Consider the following 21,452-nt stretch of genomic DNA (forward strand, 5'->3'; position numbering starts at 1 on the left):
CTGAACGTCACATCTCTCTCTCTCTCTCTCTCTCTTATTCTCCTCTTATTGCGTCATAATAAACCACATGACGTCATCGAGCGGACACTACTGCGTCATACAGACCGTGTGATGACGTAAGGAGCCTGAGCGGCGGTTTGGACTGAAAGCAAAGGAGCGACAGAAAGCTTAGCATCCTGTTAGCCTGAAGGCTAACAACAACACAGCTGTCTGTCTGTCTGTCTGTCTGTCTGTCTGTCTGTCTGTCTGTCTGTCTGTCTGTCTGTCTGTGTGTGTGTGTGTGTGTGTGTGTGTGTGTGTGTGTGTGTGTGTGTGTGTGTGTGTGTCTTGTTGACAACAGTCAATCAATCAGACAGACAGACATGGATGGTGGTAACCATGGCAACGTGCAGAAGCGTCGCGACAACAAGAAATCTCTGAGAGTGAAAGTCATCAGCCTGGGGAATGCAGAGGTTGGAAAGGTACACACACACACACACACACACACACACACACACACACACACACACACACACACACACACACACTAAAGTATAACACTGTATGTGTGTGTGTGTGTGTCTCAACCTGTGGTCCCAGGTGATTAACATAAAGTTTAAGTTTATAGAGATCTGCACATTTATAAAGTGACAATATGAGGACTTTTTAATACCTCTAAAATGACAAATTACGGTAAACATTGGCCAAATTGTCAAATATTAGAGGCAGAAATTGTGAAAATAGCAGATCTACATGCTCAGCATGAGCATGTAGATGCTGAGCATGTAGATCTGTTATTTTCACAATAGAACCGTGTTATACAAAATGTAATGCCTGAACTCTTAGTGCTCGTCAGGGTGTTGAGAACCACTGGATTGGTCACCTTTACAACGAGGTACAGTTTGTATGCATGGAGTATTATAGATAGATATATAAACTTATATATAAACTTTATTACAGGCTCAAGGCCCACAGGGTATAAAACAATACATTACACAAACAAGATAAAAAATAAACAAGAAACAGTACAGTACATTTACCCAGCCCCTCCGGAGCTAAAGAGGCACTCATGCCAGTGTCCTCTAATGGTAGAAGTGTACCTGACAGAACTACATCCAGGGTCTGCCATCAGTCCAATTAATCCATTCAAGGAGCGATCCAGTCTGCACATGAATTTATAAGTCAGGTTTCTCAACAGAGCCATGAAGGTGGTGAGACCCAAAGTAACAAAGAGCTCACTGGCCCTTGTGCTCCTGGGTTTCTTTAGCAGAATGCGAAGGCAGTCATTGTAGGCTACTTGCAGCGTCCATAAGCTCTCTTTCTTATACTTCACCCACAGAGGGGCTGTATAGAGAGGGGTGCAGTAAGCTCTAAACAGGTTAACCTTAACATCAGTAGTACAGTGGTGAAATTTACGAACCAACATATTAGCTTGTACATAGAGCATTCTCCTCTGTCTAGAGTCTAGACATATCCTCATCATCCTCTAAGGTGTCTGTAATAATGTGCCCAAGATATTTGGTACTTTTCGACACACACATTGTTTGACCAGACAAGTAAAAAGCAGGGAACTTGATTTCCAAGTCCTCCTTAGTTCTACAGATCAGGACCATGCTCTTCTTAGCATTATACTTAATATCAAAGTCGATACCATAATTAGTACAGATATTGAGCAGCTGTTGGAACCCACTGCTACTAGGGGAAAGTATAGTCAGGTCGTCCGCATACATTAAATGATTTATAAGGGTTTCTCCAATCATACAACCTGTACTGCACCCTCCCAGCTGTTTTGACAGGTTGTCCATATATACATTAAAAAGGGCGGGGCTTAAAATCCCCCCCTGGCGAACCCCATTACCCACCAGAAAGGGGGTGGATAAGGTGCTTCCCCATTTTACTTGCATTTTCTGGTTAGAATACCAATAAACTAAAATACGTATTAAGCTGCTAGGTACACCCCTAAGCTTGAGCTTATTAAAAAGCTTATTATGATGTATAGAATCAAAAGCTCTGGACGCGTCAATAAATCCAACAAGCATAGTAGAGCCCTGCCTTCTATAGGTCTCCAGTGCTTCTTTCAGAGCATAAATACATAAGTCTGTACTATGCTTAGGCTTAAAGCCAAACTGGTTGTCAGTCATAGTTATATATACACTTAATCTGTCCAAAAGCAGTTTTTCCAAAACTTTGGATAGTATACTAGCTAAAGCTATGGGTCTGTAGTTATCTTTACTTCCTACTTTCCCAGCCTTATCTTTTATTACAGGGACCAGAACTACGCTCAGCATGGAGTCAGGTAAAGTACCATGAGTCAACATCCCTGAGAAGCAGAGAGACAACGACACTGCCAACCTGGGGCCAGCTAACTTTAAGTGCTCAGCTGTGATATTATCCAGACCACTGGCTTTTCTGTCAGCAAGTTGCTCGATGGCTTTAAAAACCTCATGAGTATTAAAAACAATGTTTTCTTCTTCAATTATGCCTACATGGAAAGGCTCACCTTTAACACTATTAAACAGAGCCTCATAATGCTGTCTCCATAGGTCAGCGATGCCAACCGGATCCGTTACCCCCTCTATATTACATGGGAGAGCTGCTTTTGCCCTGTTAAGAGACTTTACATCTTTCCAAAAATGTGTGACATCATTATTAAGCAGATTGTCAGCCATAGAGTGAACACTCAGTGCCTGCTCCTGCTTGCTTATGTATCGTAAAGCATATTTATACTTGGCATTAGTTTTTTTTTATGTTCAAGGACAGGTCCCTGCCTGGGCCTTCCAGCTACAAGGACAGGTCCCTGCCTGGGCCTTCCAGCTACAAGGACAGGTCCCTGCCTGGGCCTTCCAGCTATTACCCAGGCCTTATGGGCCTCATTGGCCTCTGCATGATGGCTAGCAACCCATTTATTCCACCCAGGCTTGATGTTCTTAGCCTTCCTAGGGCGGGTGAAGCCTCTTTAAGGGCTCTCACTATATCATTATACATACAACACAAGCTTTCACCGTGGGAAGAGTCCTCACAGTTTACGTTGGTGCAGCAAATGGCATTCATAGGCAAATTAATATTACACAATAATTCATTAGAATATGAGCAATATTTGAGGACGGCTTCTTCAGACAGTTTACCCCAATTAATTTTAACCTCTGTGTGTTCTTCATTTTTAACAAGCGTGGGAACATTATCCACATTTAATATCATTGCAAGAGGGATGTGGTCAGATGTGGCCAACCCATAACAAATCTCCATGCTATCTATCGATGCATGAGCATCAACAGTGGAAACCACGTGATCTAACCAGGAAGTAGTATTCCATGCTTCACTAACATAAGTGAAACTTGTGTCAGGCAATAGCATTTTACTTGATATTACTAAATTGGCTTCATTTGAGAACCTCACCATATTTTTTGCAAATACAGACTTACTATCTGTCAGATCAGCATTATAGTCCCCCAGAACGTAGATGCATGACGAATTATTATCCTCAATAAAGGATTGAATAAATGCAAGCCTGCTCACAAACTCGTCAAGATGATCATAGGATTCATAAGGCGTGTAAATATTAAGAATAACAAAAAATTTACCATTACAGTTAAACTCAAGCCCAATGGCCCAGTCAACATTTAAACGTACAACTTTAACCATAGGATCATATTTAACATTCCATAAAATCGCGACTCCACCAGCTATCCTACCTCGGTGTATTCCCGTGCTCAGGTCCGTGGTGGATTCACCAGCACCGTGGAAGATAGATAGACAGACAGACAGACAGACAGACAGACAGACAGACAGACAGACAGACAGATAGGTATTGGTGGAATGATAGATAGATAGACAGATAGATAGAGAGATAGATAGACAGACAGACAGACAGACAGACAGACAGACAGACAGACAGACAGATACATAGATAGATAGACAGATAGATAGACAGATAGATAGATAGATAGATAGATAGATAGACAGATAGACAGATAGATAGACAGATAGACAGATAGACAGATAGATAGATAGATAGATAGTTAGGTATTGGTGGAATGAGCAACACAGCCCAACATGTGGGAAGCACCGACACAAATGACCTGTGATGTTCTGTTGGTTTTCACTTTGTTGCTGGGAGCATTGAAGATTGAACTCTCCCACGATATATATGACAAGAACAAAACAACACATATTGGCCATGTAAACACTTTATTAATGTTACACTCAGTGTCAGGACCTTTATTAATGTAACACTCAGTGTCAGGACCTTTATTAATGTAACACTCAGTGTCAGGACCTTTATTAATGTAACACTCAGTGTCAGGACCTTTATTAATGTAACACTCAGTGTCAGGACCTTTATTAATGTAACACTCAGTGTCAGGACCTTTATTAATGTAACACTCAGTGTCAGGACCTTTATTAATGTAACACTCAGTGTCAAGGAAGATCAAATAAGGAAAGGACACCGACGTGTTTTTTGGCTCCATGGCCATCCGCTAGCCACTAGATTTTTTTATAATCGGATGAATCTAGGGTTGCAATACCTCCCATAGGGATCCAATGCATGAAAACAGTTTTTTGCTATCTGATTGTATTAAACGATTCAAACTCACCAATATTGTGGCTCTATTCAGCAGCGAAGTGTGATGTCACTTCCGTGAAATGGTGTGAAATGTCGCCCTCTACGGGGTTCATGCTGGTATTGTTTTGTATTCAAATCGCCATTGGTGAATTTGCGATCACCGCATATAAGAACTGTGTTAAAAATATAAACACACCATGTGCGCGGACATGCTCTCAGCGACAGTCTGTCCCAGACACGAGTGTCTCTCTGTCGTTTCCAACATTTAGGACAGCGTTGATTACATTTTCTCTGACAACAGGCTATATCAGATATGAATGAATATCATAAACTATGCAGAACCCCCCCGCTGACAGAAACGCGCACATGGTGTGTTTATTTTTTTAACACAGTCCTTATATGCGGCAATCGCAAATTTCCCAATGGCGATTTGAATACAAAACAATACCAGCATGAACCCCCTAGAGGGCGTCATTACGCACACATGGCTTTGTTTCTCTACGGAAAGCTTGGCATTTACTCTTGCTATCTGCAAAGTGTTTGTTTCTGAAAAATCCACCATAGAATTGTTATGATTTCTTTTCTGTCAAGAAATCCGAGCAGACATGGTTTATTTTCTAAGTGTTGAACTTCGGAAGCGCTCGGTCTTCTATTACGCAGCGTCCCGCTGCATTATGTGACATTCAGAACCAGCTGGTACACACAAGCGCTTCCAAACTCCAGCACTTAATAAAAATAATCACCTGAAGCCAATTTCTTGATAGAAAGTAGCTCCTAACATTTCTACAGTGGATTCTTCAGAAACAAACACTTTGCAGATAGCAAGAGTAAATTCCAAGCTTTCCATAGAGCCACAATATTGGTGAGTTTGAAGTCGTTTAATACAATCAGATAGCAAAAAACTGTTTTCATGCATTGGATCCCTATGGGAGGTATTGCAACCCTAGATTCATCCGATTATAAAAAATCCAGTGTTGCAATTTGCGGCTAGCCATCCGCCATGACACTCGGTGGCAAAACTAGCCACATTGAATCGAGACTGGCACACACACTGACTGGCACACACAGTGACTGGCACACACCTGCCAGTACTTGAAGACCAAAACGAGAGTTTTGGGCTTTTTTCTCCTTTTTTATATTTGAACCCTAGTGTCCTTATTCTGAGAAACTTTGCCAAACATAGCAGATCTACAAGCTCACAACGCCTCACGCTGTGAGGCGTTGTGAGCTTGTAGATCGGCTATTTGTTGGCAAAGAGGTTTGGTGTAGAGGAGAAAAAGAGCAGACTAAGTACAGAGTGAAAGGTCAAGTTTATTAAGTATTGACGGTTCAAGTGGTTAAATATCTGAAAACACAAATTGACATGAATCCAAAATACACTGATGATTGTGCTGTCAAACAATGAAACTATATGGAATCTATGAACAGGTTGTGAACCATTTTATAGTGTGTGTTGTTAGCCCTAGAATGTCTGTGATCCATCTTACAAATTACACGTTTCATATCCCTTTGGAGGTTCTGTCAGAAAACGTGCGATTATATCTATTCTTTTCACACAGAAGACATTCTCTGTGGTGGAGCTAAAATCACTGCTGGACTGAACATATGAAAACCTCCTTTGAGGTTTTCATATGTTCCCATGCTGATTGGGAAGCATGAATGTACGGGACACACAATGACAGGTGCTCTGAGATTGGCGTGAGGTAATTAATCACACCAGCTGCTGATTGCGTGCCCTGTGCGTTTGTGCTTCCCCAAATGAAGTTTGGATAAATTCACTCCAACACTCACACTCACAAGCGTAATTTGTATAGGGTTGATGGGTTTAATAAACCCAAGGGCCCCCATACTGGGGACAGTATTATAAATTCATAGGCTATTATATCGTCACTGTCGAGCAGACACCTTGTATCTCCAAGTTTCAAATTTGTATGTTTTTTCGCAAACTAAAGCCCTGAATCATCATACAAGGCCGTCGCACCAAGGTAGTGAAAACAGCAGATCTACAAGCACACAACGCCTCGTGGTACGAGGCGTTGTGTGCTTGTAGATCGGCTGTTTTCACTAGTTTAAATCATTTTTAAAATGATAAATGCAAGACGAAGAGTTTTGGACAAGCCAAGGTTTCCACTCGACAACGATGATATGTATTTTGTCATTTCCAATATATCATGGGTCTCTAATCTCCTAATCTATGGGCCCCCCTCACGGCAGTACAGGGCCCTTTTGATCTGAAAACCCATGCAGAATAAGATCTAATTCCGGCCCTGCTCATACTCTTTTTCAGTGTGAATCTGGTGGGAAAGTGGATACATTTGACTAAACACGTTTTCTGACAGAACGGTCATAGGGATATGAAACTAGATGACAATATCTGTCTCCTAGTCAGAGGAATTAATGATAACACAAGTAACAATATCTGTCTCCTAGTCAGAGGAATTAATGATAACACAAGTAACAATATCTGTCTCCTAGTCAGAGGAATTAATGATAACACAAGTAACAATATCTGTCTCCTAGTCAGAGGAATTAATGATAACACAAGTAACAATGTCTGTCTCCTAGTCAGAGGAATTAATGATAACACAAGTAACAATATCTGTCTCCTAGTCAGAGGAATGAATGATAACACAAGTAACAATATCTGTCTCCTAGTCAGAGGAATTAATAGATAAACTTTATTTTTCAGACACATGGTCCATAAAAACATATATACAAAAAACAGACAAACAATACAATGATAACACAAGTAACAATAGCTGTCTCCTAGTCAGAGGAATTAATGATAACACTAGTAACAATATCTGTCTCCTAGTCAGAGGAATTAATGATAACACAAGTAACAATATATGTCTCCTAGTCAGAGGAATTAATGATAACACAAGTAACAATATCTGTCTCCTAGTCAGAGGAATTAATGATAACACAAGTAACAATATATGTCTCCTAGTCAGAGGAATTAATGATAACACAAGTAACAATATCTGTCTCCTAGTCAGAGGAATTAATGATAACACAAGTAACAATATCTGTCTCCTAGTCAGAGGAATTAATGATAACACAAGTAACAATATCTGTCTCCTAGTCAGAGGAATTAATGATAACACAAGTAATGCACAGCACTTATCTGCTAAGTGCAGCAGTAGGACCCATCTATGGCTGTGTATTATCTGCTAAGTGCAGTAGGACCCATCTATGGCTGTGTATTATCTGCTAAGTGCAGTAGGACCCATCTATGGCTGTGTATTATCTGCTAAGTGCAGTAGGACCCATCTATGGCTGTGTATTATCTGCTAAGTGCAGTAGGACCCATCTATGGCTGTGTATTATCTGCTAAGTGCAGTAGGACCCATCTATGGCTGTGTATTATCTGCTAAGTGCAGTAGGACCCATCTATGGCTGTGTATTATCTGCTAAGTGCAGCAGTAGGACCCATCTATGGCTGTGTATTATCTGCTAAGTGCAGTAGGACCCATCTATGGCTGTGTATTATCTGCTAAGTACAGTAGGACCATCTATGGCTGTGTATTATCTGCTAAGTGCAGCAGTAGGACCATCTATGGCTGTGTATTATCTGCTAAGTGCAGTAGGACCCATCTATGGCTGTGTATTATCTGCTAAGTGCAGTAGGACCATCTATGGATGTGTATTATCTGCTAAGTGCAGTAGGACCATCTATGGCTGTGCATTATCTGCTAAGTGCAGTAGGACCCATCTATGGCTGTGTATTATCTGCTAAGTGCAGTAGGACCCATCTATGGCTGTGTATTATCTGCTAAGTGCAGTAGGACCATCTATGGCTGTGTATTATCTGCTAAGTACAGTAGGACCATCTATGGCTGTGTATTATCTGCTAAGTACAGTAGGACCCATCTATGGCTGTGTATTATCTGCTAAGTGCAGTAGGACCCATCTATGGCTGTGTATTATCTGCTAATTGCAGTAGGACCATCTATGGCTGTGTATTATCTGCTAAGTGCAGTAGGACCCATCTATGGCTGTGTATTATCTGCTAAGTGCAGTAGGACCATCTATGGCTGTGTATTATCTGCTAAGTGCAGTAGGACCATCTATGGCTGTGTATTATCTGCTAAGTGCAGTAGGACCATCTTTGGCTGTGTATTATCTGCTAAGTGCAGTAGGACCCATCTATGGCTGTGTATTATCTGCTAAGTGCAGTAGGACCATCTATGGCTGTGTATTATCTGCTAAGTGCAGTAGGACCCATCTATGGCTGTGTATTATCTGCTAAGTGCAGTAGGACCCATCTATGGCTGTGTATTATCTGCTAAGTGCAGTAGGACCATCTATGGCTGTGTATTATCTGCTAAGTACAGTAGGACCATCTATGGCTGTGTATTATCTGCTAAGTGCAGTAGGACCATCTATGGCTGTGTATTATCTGCTAAGTGCAGCAGTAGGACCCATCTATGGCTGTGTATTATCTGCTAAGTGCAGTAGGACCCATCTATGGCTGTGTATTATCTGCTAAGTGCAGTAGGACCCATCTATGGCTGTGTATTATCTGCTAAGTGCAGTAGGACCATCTATGGCTGTGTATTATCTGCTAAGTGCAGTAGGACCATCTATGGCTGTGTATTATCTGCTAAGTGCAGTAGGACCCATCTATGGGCTGGCTGTGTATTATCTGCTAAGTGCAGTAGGACCCATCTATGGCTGTGTATTATCTGCTAAGTGCAGTAGGACCATCTATGGCTGTGTATTATCTGCTAAGTGCAGTAGGACCATCTATGGCTGTGTATTATCTGCTAAGTGCAGTAGGACCATCTATGGCTGTGTATTATCTGCTAAGTGCAGTAGGACCATCTATGGCTGTGTATTATCTGCTAAGTGCAGTAGGACCCATCTATGGCTGTGTATTATCTGCTAAGTGCAGTAGGACCATCTATGGCTGTGTATTATCTGCTAAGTGCAGTAGGACCCATCTATGGGCTGGCTGTGTATTATCTGCTAAGTGCAGTAGGACCCATCTATGGCTGTGTATTATCTGCTAAGTGCAGTAGGACCCATCTATGGCTGTGTATTATCTGCTAAGTGCAGTAGGACCCATCTATGGCTGTGTATTATCTGCTAAGTGCAGTAGGACCCATCTATGGCTGTGTATTATCTGCTAAGTGCAGTAGGACCATCTATGGCTGTGTATTATCTGCTAAGTGCAGTAGGACCATCTATGGCTGTGTATTATCTGCTAAGTGCAGTAGGACCCATCTATGGGCTGGCTGTGTATTATCTGCTAAGTGCAGTAGGACCCATCTATGGCTGTGTATTATCTGCTAAGTGCAGTAGGACCATCTATGGCTGTGTATTATCTGCTAAGTGCAGTAGGACCATCTATGGCTGTGTATTATCTGCTAAGTGCAGTAGGACCATCTATGGCTGTGTATTATCTGCTAAGTGCAGTAGGACCATCTATGGCTGTGTATTATCTGCTAAGTGCAGTAGGACCCATCTATGGCTGTGTATTATCTGCTAAGTGCAGTAGGACCATCTATGGCTGTGTATTATCTGCTAAGTGCAGTAGGACCCATCTATGGGCTGGCTGTGTATTATCTGCTAAGTGCAGTAGGACCCATCTATGGCTGTGTATTATCTGCTAAGTGCAGTAGGACCCATCTATGGCTGTGTATTATCTGCTAAGTACAGTAGGACCATCTATGGCTGTGTATTATCTGCTAAGTGCAGTAGGACCATCTTTGGCTGTGTATTATCTGCTAAGTGCAGCAGTAGGACCATCTTTGGCTGTGTATTATCTGCTAAGTGCAGCAGTAGGACCATCTTTGGCTGTGTATTATCTGCTAAGTGCAGCAGGACCATCTATGGCTGTGTATTATCTGCTAAGTGCAGTAGGACCATCTATGGCTGTGTATTATCTGCTAAGTGCAGTAGGACCCATCTATGGGCTGGCTGTGTATTATCTGCTAAGTGCAGTAGGACCATCTATGGCTGTGTATTATCTGCTAAGTGCAGCAGGACCCATCTATGGCTGTGTATTATCTGCTAAGTGCAGTAGGACCCATCTATGGCTGTGTATTATCTGCTAAGTGCAGCAGTAGGACCCATCTATGGCTGTATTTGAATATTACACAAAGTGTTACAGTATATGTAAGATCACAGATATTCTAGCGCAGGGGTCGTTTTCAGGCCAAGGACCCCTTAGTTGAGAGATGAAGCAGGGACCCCCACAACCTGTTCATAGATTCCATATAGTTTCATTGTTTGACAGAACAATCATCAGTGTACTTTGGATTCATGTCAGTTTGTGTTTTCAGATATTTAACCACTTGAACCGTCAATACTTAATAAACTTGACCTTTTCCCATCTACACTAAACCCCTTTACCTAAAATAGACGAGTGCGAGGCGTTGTGAGCTTATAGATCTGCAATTTTTGGCTAAATTTCTCTAAGTTTCTTATCACACAAAGATTTGGAGGACCCCCTGTAGTAACTCTGAGGACCCCATAGGGGTCCCAAACCCCCTGTTGAAGACCCTTGTTCTAGGGCTAAAGGTCTTTACACACCGTGGGCGAATTTAAAAACCTCATAAAGTCAATGCAAGCTTTCACACCGACCGTGGAAAAAAACCCTGTCTGTCTGTTTATTTATCTTGTGTTGAATTTTGCAGACATTCACAGGAGAACTTCTCTCTCTCTCTGTATCAAAGCAAGCTAGCTCTATCCTATTTAAAGAGAGAGAGAGAGGACATGGTCGAGGGACCTTCCCTTTGCATTGAGGCCGAGGGGAACCGTCTGGTCTGTGTGGCAGCTTGCTAGCACTGCAAAGTGACCAGTAACTAATGTTTATTATAATTTATAGCTGCAAAGTGACCAGTAACTAATGTTTATTATAATTTATATCTGCAAAGTGACCAGTAACTAATGTTTATTATAATTTATATCTGCAAAGTGACCAGTAACTAATGTTTATTATAATTTATATCTGCAAAGTGACCAGTAACTAATGTTTTAAATGTTGAGTAAAAATACCACAGGATCAGAAATGTAGTGGAGTAGAAGGAAAAGTACAAATACCTAAGTACAAGTATTAAGTAAATGTACTTAGTTACACCACCTGCCTGTCTCTCTGCTGTGATGTGATGGTTGTGTGATGCAAGCCCCCAACTATTCTCACCACAGATCACTTTATTCAATTTGACAAAAGGGTTAGGGTTAAACACAATGTAATATGTTATACACATATTCCACATTTTTGGGTCGCTTATTCGTGTCACTTTGTAAATTGGCCGGTGTGTAACGATCTTGTGTCTGTGAGGGTTAAAACTATATATTGTTTTATACTTACAGTGCTCATTGTGAGCGGCCCCTAACTCAGGCCTGGTAATAATAATAATAATAATAATAATAATAATATCATCATATTTCTGTTTCAGAGTTGCATCATCAAGAGATATTGTGAGAAGAGATTTGTTCCGAAATATCTCGCCACCATCGGCATCGACTACGGAGTCACAAAGTAAGTGATTTATTCACCCAACATTGTGTGTGTTTGCGTGCGTGCGCGCGCATCAGTCACCCATATAGTCATACATAACAATATGTTCACCTTCTCTGCTCTCACAGTACATAACAATATGTTCACCTTCTCTACTCTCACAGTACATAACAATATGTTCACCTTCTCTGCTCTCCTCACAGTACATAACAATATGTTCACCTTCTCTATCTCTATTCTATATAGATATCATGTTATGTAGACTAAAAGGACAGTAGAGATATATACTGTATAGTCACTGATATATTCTATATAGATATCATGTTATGTAGACTAAAAGGACAGTAGAGATATATACTGTATAGTCACTGATATATTCTATATAGATATCATGTTATGTAGACTAAAAGGACAGTAGAGATATATACTGTATAGTCACTGATATATTCTATATAGATATCATGTTATGTAGACTCAACCCAGCTTATCCTGTAATATGTATAGTTTAAACACACTGACTATTGATGTTCTACTGTAAGACTGGTGATAGAGATAGATAGAGTATATATCTATACAGTATATTAGACTGGTGATAGAGATATATAGAGTATATATCTATACAGTATATTAGACTGGTGATAGAGATATATAGAGTATATATCTATACAGTATATTAGACTGGTGATAGAGATATATAGAGTATATATCTATACAGTATATTAGACTGGTGATAGAGATATATAGAGTATATATCTATACAGTATATTAGACTGGTGATAGAGATATATAGAGTATATATCTATACAGTATATTAGACTGGTGATAGAGATATATAGAGTATATATCTATACAGTATATTAGACTGGTGATAGAGATATATAGAGTATATATCTATACAGTATATTAGACTGGTGATAGAGATATATAGAGTATATATCTATACAGTATATTAGACTGGTGATAGAGATATATAGAGTATATATCTATACAGTATATTAGACTGGTGATAGAGATAGATAGAGTATATATCTATACAGTATATTAGACTGGTGATAGAGATATATAGAGTATATATCTATACAGTATATTAGACTGGTGATAGAGATATATAGAGTATATATCTATACAGTATATTAGACTGGTGATAGAGATAGAGCATACATGGGCAACTAGCGGCCCGGGGGCCACATGCGGCCCCCACCTTCACATAATGCTGCCCACAGGTTAATACTGGAATACTGAATATATTACTGATTTCAGCTGTTACAATTCCAATTGCGATGTTTGCTTCTTTTGTATGAGATACTAGAATGACAAAGTAGGACGTAGCAATATGCAATGTGGCCCTCTGGAGTGAAGGTGGAAATATAGTGGCCCTCTGGAGTGAAGGTGTAAATATAGTGGTCCTCTGGAGTGAAGGTGGAACTATAGTGGCCCTCTGGAGTGAAGGTGGAAATATAGTGGCCCTCTGGAGTGAAGGTGTAAATATAGTGGCCCTCTGGAGTGAAGGTGTAAATATAGTGGCCCTCTGGAGTGAAGGTGTAAATATAGTGGCCCTCTGGAGTGAAGGTGGAAATATAGTGGCCCTCTGGAGTGAAGGTGGAAATATAGTGGCCCTCTGGAGTGAAGGTGGAAATATAGTGGCCCTCTGGAGTGAAGGTGGAAATATAGTGGCCCTCTGGAGTGAAGGTGGAAATATAGTGGCCCTCTGGAGTGAAGGTGGAAATATAGTGGTCCTCTGGAGTGAAGGTGGAAATATAGTGGCCCTCTGGAGTGAAGGTGGAAATATAGTGGCCCTCTGGAGTGAAGGTGGAAATATAGTGGCCCTCTGGAGTGAAGGTGGAAATATAGTGGCCCTCTGGAGTGAAGGTGGAAATATAGTGGCCCTCTGGAGTGAAGGTGGAAATATAGTGGCCCTCACCATCATCACAGTTGCCCATCCCTGAGATAGAGTATACAGCTATACAGTAGACTGATGATATGATCATCCTAGATTACAGTTTATATGGATTTGATGTATTAACTACATTGTGGTGTGTGTGTGTGTGTGTGTGTGTGTGTGTGTGTGTGTGTGTGTGTGTGTGTGTGTGTGTGTGTGTGTGTGTGTGTGTGTGTGTGTGTGTGTGTGTGTGTGTGTGTGTGTGTGTGTGTGTGTGTGTGTGCGCGTGTGTGTGCGCGCGTGTGCGTGTGTCAGAGTGCAGGTCAGAGACAGAGAGATCAAAGTAAACATCTTCGACATGGCCGGACATCCTTTCTTCTATGAGGTGAGTTGGCCACCAGAGGGTGCTGTTTTACCACACATTAATGTCTTCAATCATTCTGTGTCATCAAGCTGTCAGATTGCATAGGAAAAGGTACAGTCCACTGGTACAAGATCAACTAAAAGGAAACACTCTGGAAGGCACATAGCTTGTATAGATTGAGATCCTTTTTAAACATTGAATGACAGACAGACAGAACACAGTACTATGATAGATAGTTAACTCATATAACATTGAATGACAGACAGATAGAACACAGTACTATGATTGCGACCGTAGGTCGCATTTACTACCAAAACCTCCACCGGCTGTCTGTGAGTGAGTCAGTCAGTCAGTGAGTCCGTCACACTTTTGCCCTGCTCATATCTCCACAACCGTTGCCCCCATCCATGCCAAATTTTGCACACACACTCCTTGACTGCCAAACTACAACCTCCAAGGAGCCCCAGGGACCCCAGGTCCCTGGGGGACCCCCAGATGTAAAAAATGACCAAATGTGCTCACACGTCACACGTCACACTTTTTCCCTGCTTATATCTCCCCACCCGTTGACCCGATCCATGCCAGATTTTACACACACACTCCTTGCCTGCCAAACTACAACCTCCAAGGACCCCCGGAGCCCCAGGGACCCCCAGGTCCCTGGGGGACCCCCAGATGTAAAAAATGACCAAATGTGCAAAAATGACCAAATGACCACCCCAACGGGGCTGCTCGCGGGGAATTCCCGGGGACCACCGACTCCTGGTGCTCCAGAACGGATGCAAAAGTGGTGGCGCCCCCAGTGGAGGACCCCCTGCCACTGCAGCGCACATAAAATGCCGTAACTCGGGCTAGGAGCGTCCGGGAGAGCCGGGGCCGGTACCTATTCGGCCGCCAAGGCAACGCGGACACCCCACCCCTCATTTCTCACATGGCCCTATTCTAGCGCCACCTTCAGGCCGATTTTTAAAACACATTTTTGGACACTGCTCCTACAGTTTTTGCCCTAAAATCACGAATATAACTACACAGCATGTCTACACTCATGTCATCAACATGGATCAGGAAGATTTTGGAAAAACACATTTTTGCCCTATTTGTGGAGATAAGCCACCTACGGTCGCTTATCTCCCGATTAGGGAGTCTTACTGGTAGATATTTAACTCATATAACATTGAATGACAGACAGACAGAACACAGTACTATGATAGATATTTAACTCATATAACATTGAATGACAGACAGACAGAACACAGTACTATGATAGATATTTAACTCATATAACATTGAATGACAGACAGACAGAACACAGTACTATGATAGATATTTAACTCATGTAACATTGAATGACAGACAGACAGAACACAGTACTATGATAGATATTTAACTCATATAACATTGAATGACAGACATAACACAGTACTATGATATATATTTAACTCATATAACATTGAATGACAGACAGACAGAACACAGTACTATGATAGATATTTAACTCATAACATTGAATGACAGACAGAACACAGTACTATGACAGATATTTAACTCATATAACATTGAATGACAGACAGACAGAACACAGTACTATGATAGATATTTAACTCATATAACATTGAATGACAGACAGACAGACAGACAGACAGACAGACAGAACACAGTACTATGATAGATATTTAACTCATATAACATTGAATGACAGACAGACAGAACACAGTACTATGATAGATATTTAACTCATATAACATTGAATGACAGACAGACATAACAAAGTACTATGATAGATATTTAACTCATATAACATTGAATGACAGACAGATAGAACACAGTACTATGATAGATATTTAACTCATATAACATTGAATGACAGACAGATAGAACACAGTACTATGATAGATATTTAACTCATATAACATTGAATGACAGACAGACAGAACACAGTACTATGATAGATATTTAACTCATATAACATTGAATGACAGACAGAACACAGTACTATGATAGATATTTAACTCATGTAACATTGAATGACAGACAGACAGAACACAGTGCTATGATAGATATTTAACTCATATAACATTGAATGACAGACAGAACACAGTACTATGATAGATATTTAACTCATATAACATTGAATGACAGACAGACAGAACACAGTACTATGATAGATATTTAACTCATATAACATTGAATGACAGACAGACAGACAGACAGACAGACAGACAGACAGACAGACAGACAGACAGACAGACAGACAGACAGACAGACAGACAGACAGACAGAACACAGTACTATGATAGATATTTAACTCATATAACATTGAATGACAGACAGACAGAACACAGTACTATGATAGATATTTAACTCATATAACATTGAATGACAGACAGACAGAACAAAGTACTATGATAGATATTTAACTCATATAACATTGAATGACAGACAGATAGAACACAGTACTATGATAGATATTTAACTCATATAACATTGAATGACAGACAGATAGAACACAGTACTATGATAGATATTTAACTCATATAACATTGAATGACAGACAGACAGAACACAGTACTATGATAGATATTTAACTCATATAACATTGAATGACAGACAGACAGAACACAGTACTATGATAGATATTTAACTCATATAACATTGAATGACAGACAGACAGAACACAGTACTATGATGGATATTTAACTCATATACTGTATATATATATATATATATATATATATATATATATATATATATATATATATCCTAGGTTCTTATCATATGTATATATATATATATATATATATATATATATATATATATATATATATATATATATATATATATATCCTAGGGTCTTACCACATGTGTATATATATATCTATCCTAGGTTCGTAATGAGTTCTACAAGGACTCGCAGGGCGTGGTCTTGGTGTATGACGTGGGCGTCAGGGAGAGTTTTGATTCGCTGGACAGCTGGCTGGGAGAAATGAAGCAGGAGATGGGATCCCAGGCCAACATGGAGAACATCGTGTTCGTCGTCTGCGCCAACAAGGTACTTATTTAACCCCTAACAAGGTACGACTTTTACCCCAACAAGGTACGTCTTTTACCCTAACAAGGTACGTCTTTTACCCTAACAAGGTACGTATTTTACCCTAACAAGGTACGTCTTTTACCCTAACACCAACAAGGTAAGTTTTTTAACCCATTGGATGCCCACAGCGTGCCAACACGTCAAACAACACTTGTACATCTGCTATTTTTGAAGAAATAAGGTTTTGGAAAAAAAAAGAACACATGTTTCTATGTCAGTGGTTCTTTCATGTCAAGGACCCCTAGAATTCATCCTTTGTCAGCCTTCTGGTTGGTCCCTGACTGACCAACCAGCAGGCTCTATCTGCCTTGTCCTTCTGGTTGGTCCCTGACTGACCAACCAGCAGGCTCTATCTGCCTTGTCCCACCCTGGTTTGCAGCTCAGCACTCAGTGCCGCCCTGTGAGCTTGTATATCTGCCCTGTGAGCTTGTATATCTGCCATTTTTATAGAATAATCCCAGGTCTAGTGGAGAAGAGATCCAGTAGAACTAAGACTAGAGGAGAAGAGATCCAGTAGAACTAAGACTAGAGGAGAAGAGATCCAGTAGAACTAAGACTAGAGGAGAAGAGATCCAGTAGAACTAAGACTAGCGGAGAAGAGATCCAGTAGAACTAAGACTAGAGGAGAAGAGATCCAGTAGAACTAAGACTAGCGGAGAAGAGATCCAGTAGAACTAAGACTAGTGGAGAAGAGATCCAGTAGAACTAAGACTAGTGGAGAAGAGATCCAGTAGAACTAAGACTAGTGGAGCAGAGATCCAGTAGAACTAAGACTAGCGGAGAAGAGATCCAGTAGAACTAAGACTAGCGGAGAAGAGATCCAGTAGAACTAAGACTAGCGGAGCAGAGATCCAGTAGAACTAAGACTAGCGGAGAAGAGATCCAGTAGAACTAAGACTAGCGGAGAAGAGATCCAGTAGAACTAAGTCTAGTGGAGAAGAGATCCAGTAGAACTAAGACTAGTGGAGAAGAGATCCAGTAGAACTAAGACTAGTGGAGCAGAGATCCAGTAGAACTAAGACTAGCGGAGAAGAGATCCAGTAGAACTAAGACTAGCGGAGAAGAGATCCAGTAGAACTAAGACTAGCGGAGCAGAGATCCAGTAGAACTAAGACTAGCGGAGAAGAGATCCAGTAGAACTAAGACTAGCGGAGAAGAGATCCAGTAGAACTAAGACTAGTGGAGCAGAGATCCAGTAGAACTAAGACTAGTGGAGAAGAGATTACTGAGATAAGTCATTTTATGCTTGGCTGTCTCAGTAAACTATAGGATTAAATGTCCTCCATCTTGGATTTGCGATGTAAACAAACTGGAATAAACTATTCTCTTGAGCCTAACATCATTAACGTTACTTTTTAATTTACTTCTGGGAGAATGTGGGCAGGCCTATGTTAACTCATTGAATGCCCTTTTCAAGATGGCCGCCAAGTACCAGGATGCCACGTTCCTAAATTTCTAGTGCACGGATCAATTTTTGGTGCACGGATCGTGCACGCCCATGCACCATATATGCACCATATGTGTAGTACTTTTTAACAGCTTTCAAACAAAAAAATCCGCTTGGAAATCCGTTCAGGCATTCATGAGATAGAAGCCTTCAAAGTCAGACAAAACAAACACTGCCACCTTCCTAAATTTCTAGTGCACGGATCAATTTTTAGTGCACGGATCGTGCACGCCCATGCCTAGATCATGCACCATATGTGTAGTACTTTTTAACAGCTTTCAAACAAAAAGGTCCGCTTGGAAATCCGTTCAGGCATTCATGAGATACAAGCCTTCAAAGTCAGACAAAACAGCCATTTTTGACATTTTGAAAGATGTGTTTGTTATGGGGCTAAACATGCAATTTCGCGATTGCGATCATGCCTAATACATTTGAGGCATTTTTAGAAATTTTTTTATAAAAATTTTTTTTGAAGAATTTTTTTTTTTTTTTTTTCAAAATGGCTTCCAACTCGGGAAACTCGGGCTGTGGCACCCTGTTACTACTGTAATAACTCGGGAAACTCGGGCCTTGGCAGTCAATGAGTTAAGAAGAGCGCCTGCAGCCAAAAAATATATAATTGTATAACCCTTTGTCATAAGACGGGGATACTCGCTAAAACAACAGATATACAAGCTCACAACGCATCACTCCGTGGTGCGTAGTGGGCAGAGTGGTGGGTTTGCAGAGGAACTTGGAGGCGGGGGAAAGGTTCGATCTACTAGAAGCAACGTGTGAACTGTGGAAGATTGCAGTGTGTTGGTCATTGGTTTTATAGATCACACTACGCAGTGTGTTGGTCATTGGTTTTATAGATCACACTACGGCGCTCATTCCTGGTTTCCCAAACAAACAGAGAACATGTTGCGGTGGCAAAGTGCGCTGAACACCACGGGTTCAAACAGACTTTTGAAGCCACGAAAAACAGAGCTTTAGCTGGACGAGTTCTGTGGGAATCAATGATAAAACAGAGCTTTAGCTGGACGAGTTCTGTGGGAATCAATGATAAAACAGAGCTTTAGCTGGACGAGTTCTGTGGGAATCAATGATAAAACAGAGCTTTAGCTGGACGAGTTCTGTGGGAATCAATGATAAAACAGAGCTTTAGCTGGACGAGTTCTGTGGGAATCAATGATAAAACAGAGCTTTAGCTGGACGAGTTCTGTGGGAATCAATGATAAAACAGAGCTTTAGCTGGACGAGTTCTGTGGGAATCAATGATAAAACAGAGCTTTAGCTGGACGAGTTCTGTGGGAATCAGTGATAAAACAGAGCTTTAGCTGGACGAGTTCTGTGGGAATCAGTGATAAAACAGAGCTTTAGATGGACGAGTTCTGTGGGAATCAATGATAAAACAGAGCTTTAGCTGGACGAGTTCTGTGGGAATCAATGATAAAACAGAGCTTTAGCTGGACAAGTTCTGTGGGAATCAGTGATAAAACAGAGCTTTAGCTGGACGAGTTCTGTGGGAATCAGTGATAAAACAGAGCTTTAGCTGGACGAGTTCTGTGGGAATCAATGATAAAACAGAGCTTTAGCTGGACGAGTTCTGTGGGAATCAGTGATAAAACAGAGCTTTAGCTGGACGAGTTCTGTGGGAATCAATGATAAAACAGAGCTTTAGCTGGACGAGTTCTGTGGGAATCAATGATAAAACAGAGCTTTAGCTGGACGAGTTCTGTGGGAATCAATGATAAAACAGAGCTTTAGATGGACAAGCCTGCTGGGTGCCGTGCTGCCAGCTGGGGAACAGGAGGCATGTTTACATTTAAACCACCTCCTGCAGGTTTAAAAGTAATCCCTTACTGATGTTTAAATCGAAGTTTCAAGTAGTGGTGCAACAGGATTAAGATTAATCCAGGTTTACAGTAAAAATTCAAACCAAGATTAAAAGGATGGTTTAAAACTAAACCTGATTTATTAAAACTAGTTTTAAAGTTGGGTGCAACTGGATTAAAAAAGAAACCTTGATTTAAACCAGGTTAAGGCTTAATCCATGTCAGTGCAAGCCGGCTTCAGTAAACTATAGGATCATAGAATGCAGAGAGACAGCGTAGCGTAGTTACTATATGGGGGTCCTCCAAATCTTAGATCAGCTATTTTCGGCAAAGAGGTTTGGTGTAGAGGGGAAAAAGAGCAGACTAAGTACAGAGTGAAAGGTCAAGTTTATTAAGTATTGACAGTTCAAGTGGTTAAATATCTGAAAACACAAATTGACATGAATCCAAAATACACTGATGATTGTGCTGTCAAATAATGAAACTATATGGGATCTATGAACAGGTTGTGGGGGTCCCTGCTTCATCTCTCTCTCAACTATGGGTCGATTCACACTCTAATAGTGAGCCTAACTAATTTCGGTTCGGGACTGTCCATAACCAAATACGGGTCACCGTCCCCGGTTCGGGGGGGCGTCAACCGACTAAACTCGGCTCCACGGTGCTGCCAAAATGTTGTGACCTCCCAACTTAATTTGGGTACTCAGCGGTGTCTTCTCATTCATTCGGCCCGGCCTCAAATTCATATTCTTGGCTGTGAATCCAAGGAATCAGCGGTCGTTTGGGAGGGAGACACGCCGACTTCCAAATGCTTGTGTGGCCGTGTATTGAGCGTCGCAG

General features: G+C 41.0%; 1 protein-coding gene across 2 annotated transcripts in view; it reads left to right on the plus strand.

Annotated features, from left to right (window-relative positions):
• The first annotated feature begins 323 nt into the window (after positions 1-323).
• The window catches only part of dnajc27 (DnaJ (Hsp40) homolog, subfamily C, member 27), a 39,362-nt gene continuing 18,233 nt past the window's right edge, over positions 324-21,452 (plus strand). For both annotated transcript variants that reach the window (XR_013961720.1, XM_080720629.1), the window contains exons 1-4: positions 324-461; positions 11,953-12,035; positions 14,209-14,278; positions 17,142-17,306. Coding sequence is in view for 1 of the 2 variants with exons in the window: in XM_080720629.1 (XP_080576755.1) it covers positions 363-461; positions 11,953-12,035; positions 14,209-14,278; positions 17,142-17,306 (417 nt within the window). In the remaining variant the exon portion in view is untranslated. The remainder of the gene's footprint in view (positions 462-11,952; positions 12,036-14,208; positions 14,279-17,141; positions 17,307-21,452) is intronic.

The sequence above is a fragment of the Nannobrachium achirus genome (assembly GCF_963921795.1).
Source record: "Nannobrachium achirus genome assembly, chromosome: 24".
In the NCBI taxonomy this organism is placed as follows: Eukaryota; Metazoa; Chordata; class Actinopteri; order Myctophiformes; family Myctophidae; genus Nannobrachium; species Nannobrachium achirus.